Source organism: Hippopotamus amphibius, chromosome 15 (genome assembly GCF_030028045.1).
Source record: "Hippopotamus amphibius kiboko isolate mHipAmp2 chromosome 15, mHipAmp2.hap2, whole genome shotgun sequence".
NCBI lineage: Eukaryota > Metazoa > Chordata > Mammalia > Artiodactyla > Hippopotamidae > Hippopotamus > Hippopotamus amphibius.
In genome coordinates, this window is record NC_080200.1 from 54372050 (window position 1) to 54389672 (window position 17623).

At 34.7% G+C, this 17623-nt stretch overlaps 1 protein-coding gene across 3 annotated transcripts in view; it reads left to right on the forward strand.

Moving 5' to 3' along the window:
* CDH18 (cadherin 18) overlaps positions 1 to 2908 on the forward strand; it is a 743326-nt gene extending 740418 nt beyond the window's left edge. For 2 of the 3 annotated variants that reach the window (XM_057709535.1, XM_057709536.1), the window contains one exon: positions 2150 to 2640. In XM_057709535.1, coding sequence (XP_057565518.1) covers positions 2150 to 2640 — 491 coding nt within the window. Of the gene's footprint in view, positions 1 to 2149 lie in introns of all 3 variants that reach the window. The other variant, XM_057709534.1, reaches the window with a different exon arrangement.
* The last annotated feature ends 14715 nt before the right edge of the window (positions 2909 to 17623 follow it).

Here is a 17623-nt window from a genome sequence, read left to right on the forward strand (position 1 = left end):
TTCATTCCCGCAGGTTCCCATTTGCCTCTTATCTGAAAAATTAGCTTCTTCCCAGTACACCATGACCACCTCTTTCCACATATGGTAGATTTCCCTCTCATAATTATCCTTTCCACTTCTGAATACCTATTCCTCTTCCTCTCTATATTTTCAAGTCTTAAAAGCACATATACACTATGATATCTAGTTCAAATACAAGCAAAGCTTATCAGTATTGTTTAGGTATATACATAAAAAGGGGTTAAAGTATAAAGAGAAGCAAGAAAACAATAAAAAAATGAAGAAAGAAGTTACTTTTTAGAGGGAGGGGTAAAAGGGTAGTTTCCAGGGTGTCAGGCATGTTCTTTATCAGAGGATAGCTAACCTGGTGTTCGCTTGCTTTATGACCATTTGTTAAAGCTTATGTCAGGATTTCCAGATAAAATACAGTTTACAGACATAAATAGATAAATAGACAAAATGCAGTATAGAAATGTGACTTTTGTATAAAAAATAGAAATCTGTCGGTGTTTATGTGTGTGTATATGTATACACTTATACACCTACAGCTATATTACATGGGACATACTTATGCTATGTGTATATAAGCTATAATATACTTATATATATATATACACACACGTGTATAGCATAAATATGTCCTATTCATAACATTGGGACAAATATCTAATACATATATTCAATGTGTTCATAAAGCATTTACACATTGCATGGGACATAATTGTATGTTACACACATATATCTATGTACACATATTATATATAGTATGTAATATACATGTATACATATATTATACATGTATTTTTGTTGTGTTTTATATTATACATATGTAATACATATATTTATCTGTTGTTATTCATATCAAATTCACATTTAATTGGGTGTCCTGCATTATTTGCTAAATCTAACAACCCTACATTCCATTTGAATATACTTCTCTGATTATTATATTGTAAGGAATGTTTTAAATACTAGTGAACCCAATAATTATCATAAAGCCTAGATTATTAGCTAACCAAGAAGAAACCAATCTGTAGAGATGAAGTAAAGGATATTGGGCCTAATGACATATCTTTCTATTTAGTAATGGTTTAATACTGTCAAATAGAGTAATTTGAAACTACTGAAAAGCAGACAAAGCAAAATACCCAAGACCTATTTCTATCGATTTATTCAATGGCTACAATATTATTGATAATGAGAACCTATTCACCGCTTTTGGCAAAGTTGCCCTAAGACACACGTCCAACAGGTCACTCAGTTCCTTCTTCTATATTTTTAAAATAATGAAGTTGAATATGGTAATGGAAACATCATCACCTTTGGTGTGAAAAGTCATAAACTATAGCCCAAGGTTTTCCACCTGCCATTTGTGTGGTCTTACACTTACATGGTATTTACTCATGTAATTTCTCCTAAGTCTCAGTTTCCTCATTTTAAAAATGAGGAAATCCTCAGCTCTGCTTTGAGGGTTAAGTTAAAAAATTATGTAAAGAGCATTGTGTAAACAAAAAAAATTCCTATGAAACATAAATTATGTACACATAAAATAACATCATTTGCAGCTTGATAGATAAATGCAATACTTAATGTCTGATAATATTATTCCAAAGTATAATGGACAAAAGAGATGAACCACATAAAATATTCCTGCTTTAATTTCCTACAAAGCATCAAAAGGAAAGGGTTAAAGATAGGGGCTCCTTCTTCCTATTTTACAAAAACTTAAAATATCCTGACTTTAGTGTACCCCTTAGAAGGGTTAAGTATTTATAGATTGACTCCCTCACAGAATTATTTTTCCAGTCAAAATTTCATATTGCTTTTCCATCATCTGTTTCCCTGACTGAATGGTTGGACTTCATCACGGGTCTCAAATCCCAAAGGCATAGCCTGGCAAATGAGAATATCACTGCGTTCCCTGGACTATCATCAACTTCCCAATGTTTTGTAGAGATTTTCTACATTCTTTGAGATGTTAAAAAAATCTTGCGGTAGTATTCACAGAGTGCAGAGATCAGGGCTGTGTTACAACGTAAGCCTAAATGGAATGTAGTTAATGATAGTGGTTGGGAATTGCTGATGTCCAATCTCCAAAGGTGTCCTTCTTCTTTTTCTAACTCTTCATCCTCTTTCCATTTTTCCTTAGCAATTGTAGTACTTTTCATCACCCTGAGACGCAGCAAAAAAGAGCCCCTGATCATTTCAGAGGAGGACGTGCGGGAGAACGTGGTCACCTATGATGATGAGGGGGGCGGTGAGGAAGACACCGAGGCCTTTGACATCACAGCCTTGAGGAATCCATCTGCTGCGGAGGAGTTCAAGTATCGGAGAGATATCAGACCGGAAGTGAAACTCACCCCCAGGCACCAGACATTGTCCACCCTGGAAACTATAGATGTTCAGGAGTTTATTAAGCAAAGACTGGCTGAAGCCGACCTAGACCCCAGCGTCCCGCCTTATGACTCTCTGCAGACTTATGCCTATGAGGGTCAGAGATCGGAAGCTGGGTCCATTAGCTCACTGGATTCAGCTACCACACAATCAGACCAGGATTATCAGTACCTTGGAGACTGGGGACCCGAGTTTAAAAAGTTAGCTGAACTCTATGGAGAAATAGAATCTGAAAGAACAACTTAGGGGGTCAATTCTTGCAACCTTCTAGAATTTACTTCCTGATCAAGTGGAGATATAACCTCAGCAATGGCAAGGAAGAAGCTTGGAAACAGTACTTGGAACTGAGCAAGCAGAGCACAGCTTCTGTAGAAACAAGTGCCCTTTTCATGATCGAAACTGGGTTATTTAATCGGAAGAAAGTCAAATTAAAAAAAAAAAAAGAGAAAAAGCTATTGTTCCTTGTGTACATTTTCAATTGCTCAATAAAGTCTGTGTACTGTTTAATGAAGAATACCTGAATTAAGCCAAACGATGATATTTGTTTCAATATTTTGTGATTTCTTTTCAAAAGCAAAACTAAACAAAAAGTGTCCAAATCACTTATGACTCTGATTTCTAAGGGTGGTACACTGCAAAATGAAACTGGTAAAGGTCATCATGGCCTCTTTTTCCACTATTTTGGGTGGACTCTTGAGACCCACACCCTGTTATTGTGACACATCTCATTAGCTTTGTCTTGTGTTGAAATGACAGGAGATATTTCCAGTATAACCAGGCCACTCCATCATGGACTCGTCTGCACTGTTTTCCTTTGCCCTCCCCACTTCTTTTCTCCATACGAAATTGATGGAGCATGGGGATTTGCTGCTTGCACTAAGATGTATGCAACTTCTGTGCACCAGTTGTGCGCTGCTCTGAATCACGGAGATTGCTGTCTCTGTCCTGCCTGTCCCCCTTTATTTTAACAGGAGAACCCCCTTTTTTAAGTGGATAGAATGAATGTTTTAAGATATACTCAGATCATCTGATATGTCAGGGAAAGATTTAATTAAAAAAAAAAAACTGCAACCTTATCCTGTACAAAACATCAAGGAACTCTTTTTTTTTTTTTTTTCCTATTCATTTTAGTACATTTACATCAGCAATTCTGATCATTCATGTACCTAAAATTGGTTGTCAGAAATTTGATGATTGGTTTATACTTGTCTAATAAGATTGCTTATGACATGGCAGTCATAAAAAAAAAAAAATGTACCTCACATGATAACTATGTAGTCTGGAAAGATTATCCTCCAACTTACATAAACTTCGTAGACTTATGACTGACTTGCCTTTATTCCTCACAGAGACTCAGCTTTTCCCCATCTTACTGACTGATTAGCCCTTTATGTTTGGGACTTACAAAAAATGTGTAGGACTAAGAGCAAAAACATAGGAGGTTCCCACATATTATACACAGATATATCCGCTAAAGTCACTGAACTTTAGAGTCCCAAACTATAAGATAGAGATGACAAAGACTTCCCTGCCTAACTTACAGAGTTATGTAAAGATCAATAAGCATCTGTAAAAATGTTTTGCCAACTGCAAAGTGTTCTGTTATGTAAGGTTCGCAGACACTATCTAATTTTCTAATTCCATTAGCTTATAATTATATAGTTACATACATTTGTATAAAATACTGTATTATCATGGGAGAATTTCATGAAAACTTCAACAATGAAGCAACTGCTAACTGAACATGTAATATGAAAGTTTAATTCTTTTGATATTTCCCAAATAAGCTAAGTTTTTCAGAATTTCTTGAGGTTTTCCCCCTAAATTGCTTAGAAACAGTTTGCTGTTGTTGATATTGGTCATGAAATAAAAATTCAGAGCCTAATGATCCTAGTCTCCAAAAATGACCACATTTATGTATTTTAGATTAATGGGGATTTTGAAACCCTCAAATCAAGATTTATTTTAAGGGGAAGTTTTGCCCTTGCTCTTTAAATATATTATAATCTAGAGTCCTCAAAAGTTATACCACATTTTCTGTCTGATTCTACTGATGTGCAAAATTTTGAATTTTGCCTCTGTTCACAACTGCCCTGTGCTATTATTTTTCAGTTTTGAGGTATGGGAAGTAAATCAATTTAATCTGAATATTTCTCAATTTGTGTTTGAAACCTGAGGAATAAAATGTAATTTAAGTTTTTTTTACAACATTTTAGCTTTCCAGATGCTGCTTTATCATTTTTTATATCATAATGGTATGCAATCCAGTATAAAGCTAAATCAAAAGAGACATTCAGGGGCTTTGGGGAACAACCTCTGGAGATTCATACTCTGATTATGCCAATGCTGGACTACATTCAACCTGGCAAAAGGGTCCACCTTTGGAGAACAACTGTGGATGCTGGTGTTTCAACTTTCCTATGCAAAGAGGACCAGGAAAACCAGGTTTTGGAAGTCCCATAGGCTTTGGATTTAGATTTTTGATAAACTATTCACAGCTTTTGTTTTCTTTGGTTTGTTTTTTTTAATATTCACCTGGCAACTTTCCAGATAAGGACTTGAAAGATGAGAATGTATGTATGAGATAAACCATTTAAGCGTAAAAGCCAAGGTCCTCTGCATGGTTTTGAGTATGGAACTATTTCCCTGATTTTGTGCAAAAACCACCCCAGATTCAAGCAATTTTAATTACACATTTTAACAATAATGGATTTCTTCCAAGTCCCTGATAGCAAATCTCATATAGAGGCAAAATGGAGCTTCTGTAGTATTGAAATAATATGTTCCTATGTTGATTTATTTTAGAATTTTGTTAAGAAAAGCATTCCAAATATTATTTTTATATAAATTCTGCAATAAGGCAATTATATCATTATTATAAGTATGGATTTGGTCTCATATTTTTTACTGTGCTACTTTGGGTGAAAAAGCCAACAATCATATATAAATAATCTGCCAGTGGACTAAAGTCATTTAACATTCAATACCTTGCTTTAAAAACTTCAGTTTATCAGTATGAAAAACCAATTCTCAAAGAGTTTAGTGTCAGAGTTTGCACATGCCCTGAACCCTCTCTAGCCACAGATAAACAGCTATGGAATATGTGATTCCATATGGATTCTATATGGTTCCACTATGGAATCACTAATGTGTCTCAGCGCATTTTGTAAGCCCTGGTTGATACTTACAGATCGACAGCACATATAACTGAAATCAATTTACTTATTTCCAATGAAAGAATTTTCTACAGACAGACCTTATACAATGCAGTGGCTGCTAAATTAGAGGTAATACAAACTAATAATTTTTATTGTGTCTTTCTTATTACAATTTTTAAATTCCAAATAACCTTTGTGCAAACATAGGTCTTGCAGAAATTAAGACCTATCGTTGTAAATTCTTTCTATGATATATCTGTACATACACAGATTTGAAGGGGAAACCAAAGAGGAAATTAGCCCTAAGATAAGTCTCTATACAAAATTATGACTTTCCCATAACCAGGTATAAGGAAAGTATTCTGAGAAATGACATTCATCTACTACACACCCATATGTCTTCTTGAAGAATATTTAAAGACTAAAAGAATATTAAAAATAGTGACTTAGATATTGATACGATCCAGATATGTGATACATACAAAATTTAAGCACCCAGCATATGGAAGATTCAGCAAGAAGTTAACGATCTTTTTTTTTTTTTTTTTTGCCTTTGCTTTGTGTCTTCCCTCAGCCTAACCTTCAGTGCTGTCCCTGATCGAAGCTGGTTTCACAGAGAAGAAAAATCTATCAAATAATAATAAATCAAAATTTTAGAAATGATTTAATGGGCACACTGTTGCTATTAAATACTAACAAGTGCTTTAATTTAGATTCTTAGTGTACTACAATGTAGTAAGAAGTCTAGGTCAAAGAAGGACAATGTACTAAGTCCACCATTTCAACAATGTGTGAAAGCTTACGTAAACGACTGTTCCTGAAAACCTACATCCATAACTCAATTGTTCCTACAAACCTACATCCATAACTCTGATTCATTGTCCTTTTGGTTTAGCTGAATATATAGGAAAAACAAAAAGAAATTCAGGCAGACTCTCAGCAGCCACGAAGAAGTGCCAGTTAAATGAGCTTGTTACTAGATACCCTGGGACATGCATAGATCCAATATTTTTGGGTTAAATCTTCATCTGCCTTTTATTGTGGCCAGTGCTTGATCAGCTATTCAACAAAGCAGAACTCTAAAGCTGATCATTCTGGAAAGAGGCAAGAGTCCCATTTTTCAAACTCAAATTGTACTTAGCTTCAAGGTATGGTAACATTCAATTAATTTACTTGGCTTTCAATTTCAAGAATAGAATAAACCTCAGAACTGTTCTTGGAAGATATGTGACTCAAATTTAAATTCTCTCTCTTTTTTTTTATCCCTTTGGGTTAGAGGCAAATTAAATATTATCTGAAGAAAACAAAACCACTTCAACTTTTATTTTCTACCTCATCTGCAGAAGGTAAATTTTTTTTATAATATAGGATTAGAAACCTCAAAAACCCTACAATCAAAAGTAGCTCAGAATCATTTCAAGATAAAACTAGCACAGAACCCAGTCTTTTTTTGAAGATTCCAAATACATCATTTTAAAATAAAAATATTAATAGCAACAATTTTTAACATGTCAAAAGATGTATTCTGCCTTTGGCTTAAAGCAGTGAAAGATGTAGTAAGGAATTTTTTGTTTGTTTGTTCATTTGCTTTTGTTTTAATTAGAGATCAAAAACAAACAAACAAGCAAACAAAAAACCCAAGATACGTTCTCATTTGAAGCATTGATGGAAAAAAAAATGCTTTTAGGCTAGTAAGGAATGATCACATTTATCCACTTTTCTGAGTCTATGGAAATGAAGGGTTTTTGCCTTCCAACATTACAGAGACATCAAACCTGTTTTAGTAGTAGTTTGTTTTTAATGTCTTAGGTGAAAATAAATGGGAAAATAGGAATTCAAAGACTCTTGATATTCTCTGAGGAAGGCATGGGCCATTTATAGATGGAAGTGGATTCATCTGATGGTTTTGTCTTACTGCCCAGCAAGGTCACTTTTGAAAATAAAGAAATGGACCATAAGACTTACTGTCACCCTAATGATTTTATCAAGGCAATTTTTCTTGTGTCAAAACACATTGAATTCTTATTCTAAAGCATTTATTGCCATTTTCAAAGTGCCGCTTCAAATGCCTTAGTTTCAAACAGGAATTCATACAATCTAACGATTTATTGAATAGGCTCTTCTAAACATGCATTATAGGTAAGATAATATCCAGACACTGTGAAAGATGTAAAAAAAAAAAAAAAGTGTCTTGGTGACAGGTGTTACCATCAATGAAACGAAAGTTATGACCTGCATATAGAAAGCTATAGATGATATAATATAAAGCAAAAAGTGGCAAATGTTCAAAAATAGGCTTAGATATATGCTAGAAAATGTTGAAGGTTCACATTAAACCTGTGTCAGTAGTGTGCAAGCTTGAAGTACTCCATAGGACATGGGGAATGGTACAAGTACAGAGGAAGGGAGAAGCAGATAGAGCCACTTAAACAATTGTCTGAGGGTAGATCATTCAGCATGGAATAGAGGACTCATGTAAGGCAACAATAGTAACATAAGATGTTAGAGAATAGATTTAGATTTAAGATGATTCAATGGCACTTATCCTTTAACCAATGTCATTGAGTTTATTTTTCTCCTAGACATAAAAGTGACTGGCCAGACATCTCTTTCTAGAAACTCAGGCTTTCAGTAATGTCTATCATTCAGTGAAGATATCTTAAAGATTATAGAGTCATGTGTACCATAGGAGGAATATTAGACTAATTATTTCCGAAAGATAATTACCCATTTTAGGAATATATCTTGAGAAGGTAAAAAAAGAACAAAAATGTCATAAGTGATTAACATTTCAGGGTTTAATTGTTGGAGTCATTTAATTTGATCAATGTATCAATCCTAATAAAAAGCATGTTAAAATGAGGGCAAAGGAGATACTTTTTAAGAACAATATTTATTCATATACATTTATTCTTAGCTGGATAATTGTGTGCAACCTCTATAATCATGGTTTTAAACATAAAAATATTTTTGAACTAAAAATAAATAATATCCAATACCAAAGATGAAATTGATGCCTTATTGAAACTGCATCAGTTACTTTTAATTAATTATTTTTAATACTTAACACGAAAGATGTCACATACTCTAGTGTTTCATTATATAGAAATTTGCATTTGGAATTATTTTCAAAAAGTGACTATCATAAACATGAAGATGCAATGATATAGATTCCTTAAATTTAGAAATTTCTACTCAAATCTTGTTTCTCACTTTTTCTTCTTTCACATTTACTTGCTTTTTTTTGAACAACCCTTGAAAAGCTACATTTGAGCAATTTCTATATCTCATGTATTTTTCAAAACGAATTCAAGAAAATGTTTTTCAGAAATAGAAAGCAGTTATCATGTTGTTTTCAAGGTTTAGATTTTCATCACATTTTCTCTCCCTCTGTCACTAATCATGCTCTTCCTCACCAAAAAGGAATAAAAGAAAATTGCATTCAGAAAAATCCTCTGTGACAGTCACTTTTCTGTGAGCCTGAGGTTTCCTTCCATGATGTGGTTTGGTTTTTTTAGCTCTTCAGCCAGCACTGTGTATTTCCAGTCTCCTGGAAGTCATCCTGTCCTCATTCTTCCAAAGACAGCTGGAGAGAAGTCATTTTTGTTCATAAGAAATGTGTTTCAAATATTTCAAATGGCTTGGATGATCAATTTCATAAGCCATTGAAATTAAAAATGAAATTGAAATAGCGCTTTCCTCGTTTCAAAGCATTTTTTTTATTTTATTTTTACTTTTTTATTGTGGTAAGAACACTTTACATGAGATCTACACCTTCTTAAAAAATTTAAGTGTACAATACGTTAACCATAGGCATGATATTGTACAGCAGATATCTGGGACATAATCATCTTGCACCTGCATTAAAAAAATTTATGGGGCTTCCTAGGTGGCACAGTGGTTAAGAATCTGCCTGCCCATGCAGGGGACACAGGTTCGGGCCCTGCTCCGGGAAGATTCCTCATGCCGTGGAGCAACTAAGCCTGTGTGCCACAACTATTGAGCTTGTGCTCTAGAGCCCGTGAGCCACAACTGTTGAGCCCATGCGCTGCAACTATTGAAGCCAATGTGCCTAGAGTCCATGCTCTGTAAAAAGAGAAGCCACTCAATGAGGAGCCCATGCACCACAATGAAGAGTAGTCCCTGCTTCCAGCAACTAGAGAAAGCCCATGTGCAGCAATGAAGATCCAACACTGCCAATAAATAAAATAAATAAATTTATTAAAAAAATGTATGTTTGTATTTATTTATTTATGTATCTTGGCTGTGCCGGGTCTTAGTTGCAGCATGCAGGATCTTTTTTTAGATATGGCATGTGAGCTCTTAGTTGTGGCATGCATGTGGAATCTCGCTCCCTGACCAGGGAGCGAATCCGGGCCCCTGCTTTGGGAGTGCGGAGTCTTACCCACTGGACCACCAGGGAAGTCCCCTGCATTTTTTATTTTTTTATTTTTTTATTTTTTTGGGGTGTACACCAGGTTCAATCAACTGTTTTTATACACATATCCCCGTATTCCCTCCCTTCCTTGACGCCCCCCCCTCGAGTCCCCCCCCACCCTCCCTGCCCCAGTCCTCTAAGGCTCAAAGCATTTTTAAAGTCATGTTTTAAAAATTCAAAGTATAATTTTTAAAAAATCAGTATAATTTTATGGATACCCTTTCCTTTATTTCAGAGAAAAATTAGAACATTGTTTTCTCAGAAAAACTAGCACTGAGTAAGGTTCCCAAATTTCATTGTCTAAGTGACGTTTTTCTCTTTTCACTTGCACATAATTTCTCATTGATTCCATAATGATAATAAATGGAAGTTAGCATGTCAACAAAATACTTCATGAAAATTTAGTTTTAATCATATCTTCTCATTTAGGTTGGGACAAGATGATTAAGCATATTTTAATTTGTATTTCGCTAAATTCCCCTTAGAATATGATTTCCAAGGCATGGGAAGATTAACTTTCCTTCCCTGCCTCTTACTGACATTTGTCATTTCCTTTCATTGTCCTGCCTTCAATTCGCTGTCCTACCCATCCTCAGCTGTCGCAGATTCAGTTTGAAAGAATGAGTGATTCCGGGAAATGAAAGGCCTGACTGGGACAAATAATTTTCAAAAAAAAAAAAGGTCACAACTCAGCTTTATTAATTCATAATCAATATTTTGAACTAAAACATGAAACTGGAAAATATTAACAGAAAATATCTATACCTAAATTAACAGGGGGAAAAAAAAACAAAAAAAAGGAAAAACAGAAAAAAAACCCTTAGGATTTGGAGGCCAGGGTTAAAATCATGTCAGAAATCTGTGACTATAGCTACTTATATAATTTTCATGTCAATTTAAACTGTTTAAATTCCCCTTTGATTTAAAGTAGAAATAATAATATCTTTATATTTACCTCACAGAATTGTTATGAATACCAGATGTAATCTTATGTTTGAAACACAGAAATGAGTAAAGTTCTTGGCAAATTGAGTAGTTTTATTATTATGGTTTCTTTTTTGCTCCCTCAACTTTCCCTAGCTTCTGACCTCAGAAAATTTATGACTTGGGCTATATATTACAAGTATGAAGGCTTTGCAAAGTTTCAACACAGATTAAGCACGGTGATGTATTCCCCATCCAAGCAGCCAAAGAATAGAACCATCTACTATAGCACATTCACTCCTTCTTTCCACCATGCAGAGAACACAGGAAATTACAATCTCTATTTCACTATGTGTCTTGGAATTCCTTTAATACCTTTAGTACATAAAAATCTAAATATATAATTAAACTAATAAATTAGAATTTGTGATATGACATACTCTTTTGTGTTTCAGAATCTTTTAAAAATGAAAGTCAGTTTCTCTTGTTGATATAATTATTTTAAAAAATTAAACATTTTCTGCTTTTTTAGGAAGAAACATAATTGAAATGTTTAGAGCAAGGATATTTGAGGATTCGTAAAAACTCCAAAATTTCGAGAGAAACAAAACTCACTAGCATAGCCATGAAGAACATTTTTCATGATTAAGGAAACACACTTCTATGATATCTGAGAGCTCCTTGCGGGGCACTATAGGGATTCTATCATGAATAATAACTCCACATTGTTATATAATAATTAATAAACACCCAAATATTATAAACACTCAGTTGACATCTAGTGCTTGGAAACTCAGAATAGATATGATGCAGGATCTAGAAGAAAACCTGGCATTTCCTTCAAATTTTAATTTTTCCTCCAATTTATCCACAACCCCCAAGTACCAGGGTGTTAATTTTCATTGAAATGTTATTAATTGTAATAGAGTTATATCTCCAATAGAGAATAGAATCTATACTCCTATTTCAATCAAAGAAGAATGTTCCTATTTTAGGAAGTATTGAACAAAATAAAAATGATTTCTTTAGAGGCTAATCCTTCACCTGCCAGACAAGAAAACTTCATATTCCACATACAGGAAAAGAAACACTTGTTTTCATAACACATAGCTTCCTTTTGAGGAAACTGACATCAGTAATTTTATTAGCACACAGTGATTTAAGAATAGTAAGGTCTTATTGGAAACAAGAATACATTTTGAGAAAATTTCTGCTTTCCTCTATATCCTGATCACACACCAGCCCCTTTCTGTTCAATGTCAGCAGATTCTTCCTGTTCACTGACAGGGTAGAAATCTCTGAATAAGTCAACTAACAGAATTCCACAACTTTCCCTTTTTCTCTCCCAAATCTTATTTTGTTTCAACAAACAAATTTGACATCTAGGACTCTTCATAAATCCCTCTGAAGTTTACATCCATAGCTTCTTATTATTTTTCTGTCAGTTAGTTAAAGGATTGTTCTCTCACATTTTCATTCAGCCTTTGCACAAAAAAAGGCTGTTGAAGAAGTTCCAAAAAAAAAAAAAAAAAAAAGACAACGTATCAGAAAAAAAAAATTCAGTGTTTCAGTGTTGGTAAAATTGTACAGGTCCCGAGTGTTACTCCCTGGCATATTTAATGACTGCTTTTTCCAGTGGTTCTTAAAGAGGACCAACCAACAACCTAGCCAGGTTGTACTTAATTTCTGGAAGAAAAAATTAAGTAAGGGGGGAAGTGAAATTTTCAATCTCCAAAGTGAAGGTTTTGAACATATTACTTACAATAGAACAGACCCTAATTATAGAGAAAGGGAAGTAAACGAAGAATTGTTTTATAAAATGCTAGTGACCACACCAAGAAGATTAAAGCCAGGGGTAGACAGAAAGAGGTTAGAATATTTGGAGTTGGAGATTTTTTCATGTAGCAGTGGGGGAGCTAAGACTCCTTGGGCAGCATTATAGGGCATGAGGACGAGAACTTCATTTTGCTCAGTTATACTTTTAAACAAAAACAAGTCTACCACTATGCACAGGGGCTTCCAAAAGGCAGTATGGCAAATCAAATGAAAAAAGAGGCACAACCCCCCACCCCCACATCTTTGAGGAATGAAAATGCCTCAATTGTCCAAATTATTATAACAAAAGACTTTAGTAAATTAGGACAGGTAGCTAATGGCATTTGCTTTTAGTATGACCTTTGGAAATCAAATTCTTGGTAATAGGAGAAGTACTCAGGGTGGGTGTCTCCTTAGGAAAGCCTGCACTGGTTGCATTTCCAGGCAGAAATTGGAAGGAATAATAAAGCCCTGATATAAGATGCAGGAAGAAATTTCAGGAATCAAAATCAAATTATTAAAGGAGGCATAAACCATCAGTCTAAGTACACACAGTTTACAGTTATTCCTAGATCCAGATCACAACTCACAATAGACAAGATCTTACAAGCACAGAGAGAACAAGTTTACCAATTCCTTATGAGTACTGGATGTATCCCACGTGAGTTCGTATGAAACATTTTTTTCCTGCATACCACAAAACATTAAGATTTTCCAGGAAAAGATGGTTGAAAACTTCAACCCTGAGCCATAAATACACTGAGATAATTCAAAATATGTTGAACTAGAAAAAAGCAATAGAGAAACTTCAACACAATGAATAATGTATGAATAACAATCAACAACCAGGTGTCCCTGGGTCATGAATAGAACAAGGTAGAAAATAGAATCTGGAGGAAATGCCAGGTTTTCTTCTATATTCTGCATCATATCTATTCTACTTAAGAATGTCCAAACACTGAATGATATTTGAGTGTTTCTTACATTTAGGTGTCTATTGATCATTGGGTGATAACATAGTGTTATGATAGTGATAGAGTCCCTGTAATTCCCTGAAAGAGCTCTCAGATATGCACGGGTTGCCTGAGGTTATCAGATGCATCTATCTTCACCTTACAAAATAGCCCAATACCCTAGAGCATGAGTGCTAATGAATGTATTGTCAATGCAATCATTATAGGGCAAGGAAGAGACTGCCTTCAAGGGAAAAAAAAAAAACAAACAACAACAGTGTCATTGATGAGAGTCAGATTTAATAGTTCATGACATTTTTTATTCATGAAATATATATGTTGGTTTTATAAACAATTATTTGTACATGTATAAAGAAAAATAAAGAAATAATATTTAAACCTCCACAGGAGCATACACTCAATCACTTTGTCTTCTACCCTCCAAAAGATAGGCACTATCCTGATTTTTGCTTTCCCTTATAATTTCAGCAATATGTATTTTTGTACCTTATTTGAATAGAATAATAATTTCTTCTGTGACTTTCTCTTCCTAATATACATTTTTGAAAGCTCACATTTTATCATTGGCCAAAATTATTGTCAGTCATCCTGGTGTGGGGAACATTTCTGGAACGTAAACCACGCCAAAGAATTGGCCCCAGTTGAAGCATGTGTTCCTGGCTTTTGTACTTTGGTATTTGTGATTGGTTGCTCAGGGAAAGTTCTCAGGAATCTCCCAGAAAGGTGGTTCTTGTCAACCCAAGGAGATTCTACATAAAAGGCACTCAGAGTAGCTTGGAACAGGTACGCTAACCAGTAAAGAGGATCCAGCTGGGTACCAGCAGTGTCTACCGTGTGAGTACTCCTCCTCTAGTCTGTTCATTGACAGTTTCTTAGTGTTAATAAACTTTCTAAAAGAGATCCAAATTGTATGCATTATTTTTCATAAAAGTTGATGGAATCAGTTTGCTAATATTTTGACTTAGTTTTCTGTATTTGCATTCATGAATGAGATTTTCTTACTGCTTTAATTTCTCGTGTTGCCTTTTCTACTCATGGTGTCAAGGTTATTCTAGCATCCAAATAAAAATTAGGGACTTTACCATATTTTTATTTTCTGGAATATTTTATATCAGAGTGGGGAAACCTGTTCTTTGAAAACCTGATGGAACTTATCTGCAAAATTATCGGTGCTTATAGTGGGAGTGGGGAAAGTGGGAAGAGTAAGGCAATTCTTGACTGAGTTGTTTAAGGATTATAGAAATACTCAGTCTCTCTAATTCTTCTTGAGTTAGTTTTAATAAAACCACACTTTTCTTACCTTTTTTAAGTGTTTTAAAATTTAAAGACGATGTTCTTCTTATATTCATATTATCTTGCTATATTTTTAATATCGCCTGCATCTGCATTTATCACCTTTTTATTCTAAAACGTTTTTCTTCCTCTGCCATTTTCTTTTGATCAAACTTGAAAGAATTGTCAATTTCGTAACTTTTAATGAATAATTTTGAATTTTCCTATTTCTTTCTATAGCATTTCCGTTTTATTCTCTAATTTCTGCTCTTAGCAGCTTCATGCTTTTTAAAATTCTTTCTGGTTTATTTGGCTTTATTAATTGATGTTTACTGAACATGTTAAGTTTGCAGCTTTACTAATTTAAATTCAGATTTTCTTATTTTCTAAAATTAGCCTTTCAAGATACAAATCTGTCTTCCACCCTCTTATCACTGTTCTGTCTTTATTTAATAGAACAATACTATGTGCTATAGCAGACAGGAGTCCAAATCTCATTGGTTTGTCAGAATAGAAGTTTATTTCTTGCTCTGGTAAAGTCTAAGTAAGTGTTCCTGATTTGTAGCTGGATCTACCCCTATGCAAATGGTCCATGAATCCAGTCACCTTCCATTTTATATCTCTGATATACCCTAGGTCTTGGAGACAAATGCTTGGACCCACTGCATCCCGTTGCCTCATGGAAGACAGACTGATTCACGCACATTCTATTTGGTGAGATGGGGTACATTGGCTCACCTAGATGCAAGAAAAGGTATGAAACATTACTGGCTACTGCAGTGCATTAGAGCTCAGTACCCAAGGTAATCATTGGAAACTTGTCATGTAAACATCCTCTGCCTATGCATGTCAAAATTTCAGATACTCAGAAGTAAAGGAGATACGGTTCAGAATAAGCCATATTTTTTGCACAGTTTATCATCAACCATGGTTATCAGCTAGGGAACAATGGGAGGTCTCCTAAAAATCTAAGTTTTCATATGCCAGCCAGGGGCCAAACTGTAAGCAGGCCTTTGTAAGGAAAGCTGTCTTAGATTTACTATACTAATTATTTTCTGCAAACTTGCTTTGTCTTTTGAGGAAAAGTGTCCAATTTCCCACCATTAACTACATTAGATTTGGGTTTTGTCAGAGATATTTTTTATCAAGTTGAGGAAGTTCCAAACTATTCCTAGTTTGCTGAGGGTTTTTATCATAAATGGGTGCATTGGTGAGGGCTCTCTAGAGAAACAGAACCAATAGGATGTGTAGATAGATATAGATAGATAAATGATAGATAGATTAGATAGATAGATGATAGATAGATGATATAGATAGATGATAGATAGATAGATGATAGATAGATAGATAGATATGGATATATATTATAAGGAACTGACTCAAGCAATTATGGAAGTTAGCCAGGCCAACATCTGCAACGTGGATGGCAAGTTGGAGGTTCAGGAGAGCCTATGATACAGGTGATGTCCAAAGACATTCTGCTCAAGAAATACCTCTTGCTCTAGAAGGCTGGTCTTTTTGTTCTACTCAGGTCTTTAACTGATTAGATTGTGGAGGGAAATCTGCTTCCTTAAAGTTCACCAATTTAAATGTTAATCTCATCTAAAAACACGCTCCACATTGACACATACATTAACCATCACAATGGGTGTCAGATTTTGTCAAAGGCTTTTCCAGTGTCAGTTGGTACGAGTACATGGTTTTTCTCCTTTAGCCTGTTGATATGGAGGATTCCAGTAATCAATTTCCAAATGTTGGAATGATTTTGGAAACCAATAATAAATTCCACTTGGTCTTGGTGTGTAAATTTTTTGTGTAATAAAGACTTTGTCTAATCTTTGTCCTGTGTTTCTAGCATGGAGCTTCTAAAATTTTAAGATGTCCTGAGTGATAGGAGTATCTTTGTTATTCTTGGTGGATCCCTAGGATCATCCCTTAGTTTATGCTAATGAGGTAACTTACATTGAGTCCCCAGTAGTTTCAAGATATGTAAAGGATGAAAGCTGACCATAGCAGGGAAACCAACTATGTGATTTGAATGTTGGATCTTTGAGCCATGTGATATCAGCCCCAACTGGTAGAGGGGGCCCAGAATGAAGTACAGTCATTTAGACAGTAATTCAATCAGTCACACCTGCATAATGAAGGCCAATAAAAACTCTGGACATCAAACTCATTTGAACTTTCTCATTGGTAAACACATGGATGAGTCAGGAGGGTGATATGTTCTGATTCAACAGGGGATGATGTGATGACTCCATATTTGACATCCTCCTAGACATCTCCCTTCTGATCTCTTCATTTGGCTGGTCCTAATGCTAAATTACAAAATCTGATGTATTTATGGGAATTCTATAATTTGTAGCCATTTGTTCAGAAGCGCAGATGTTATTGGAACCTCTGAACTTGTGACTGGTGTCTGAATGGAGAGCAGTCTTGTTGGAGACTGTACCCTTCAGCTGTGAGTCTATGCTGACTCTGATTACTTAAGGCCAGAATTGTAGCATAGTACTGTGTGTAACATGTTGGATTCAATTTGCTAATTTTCTGTTGAAGATTTTTGTATCTATGAGAGATGTTAGTCTAGCTTTCCTTTCTTGTAATATCTGGTTTTAGCGTTAGGGTAATGTAAGCCTCATAAAATATGT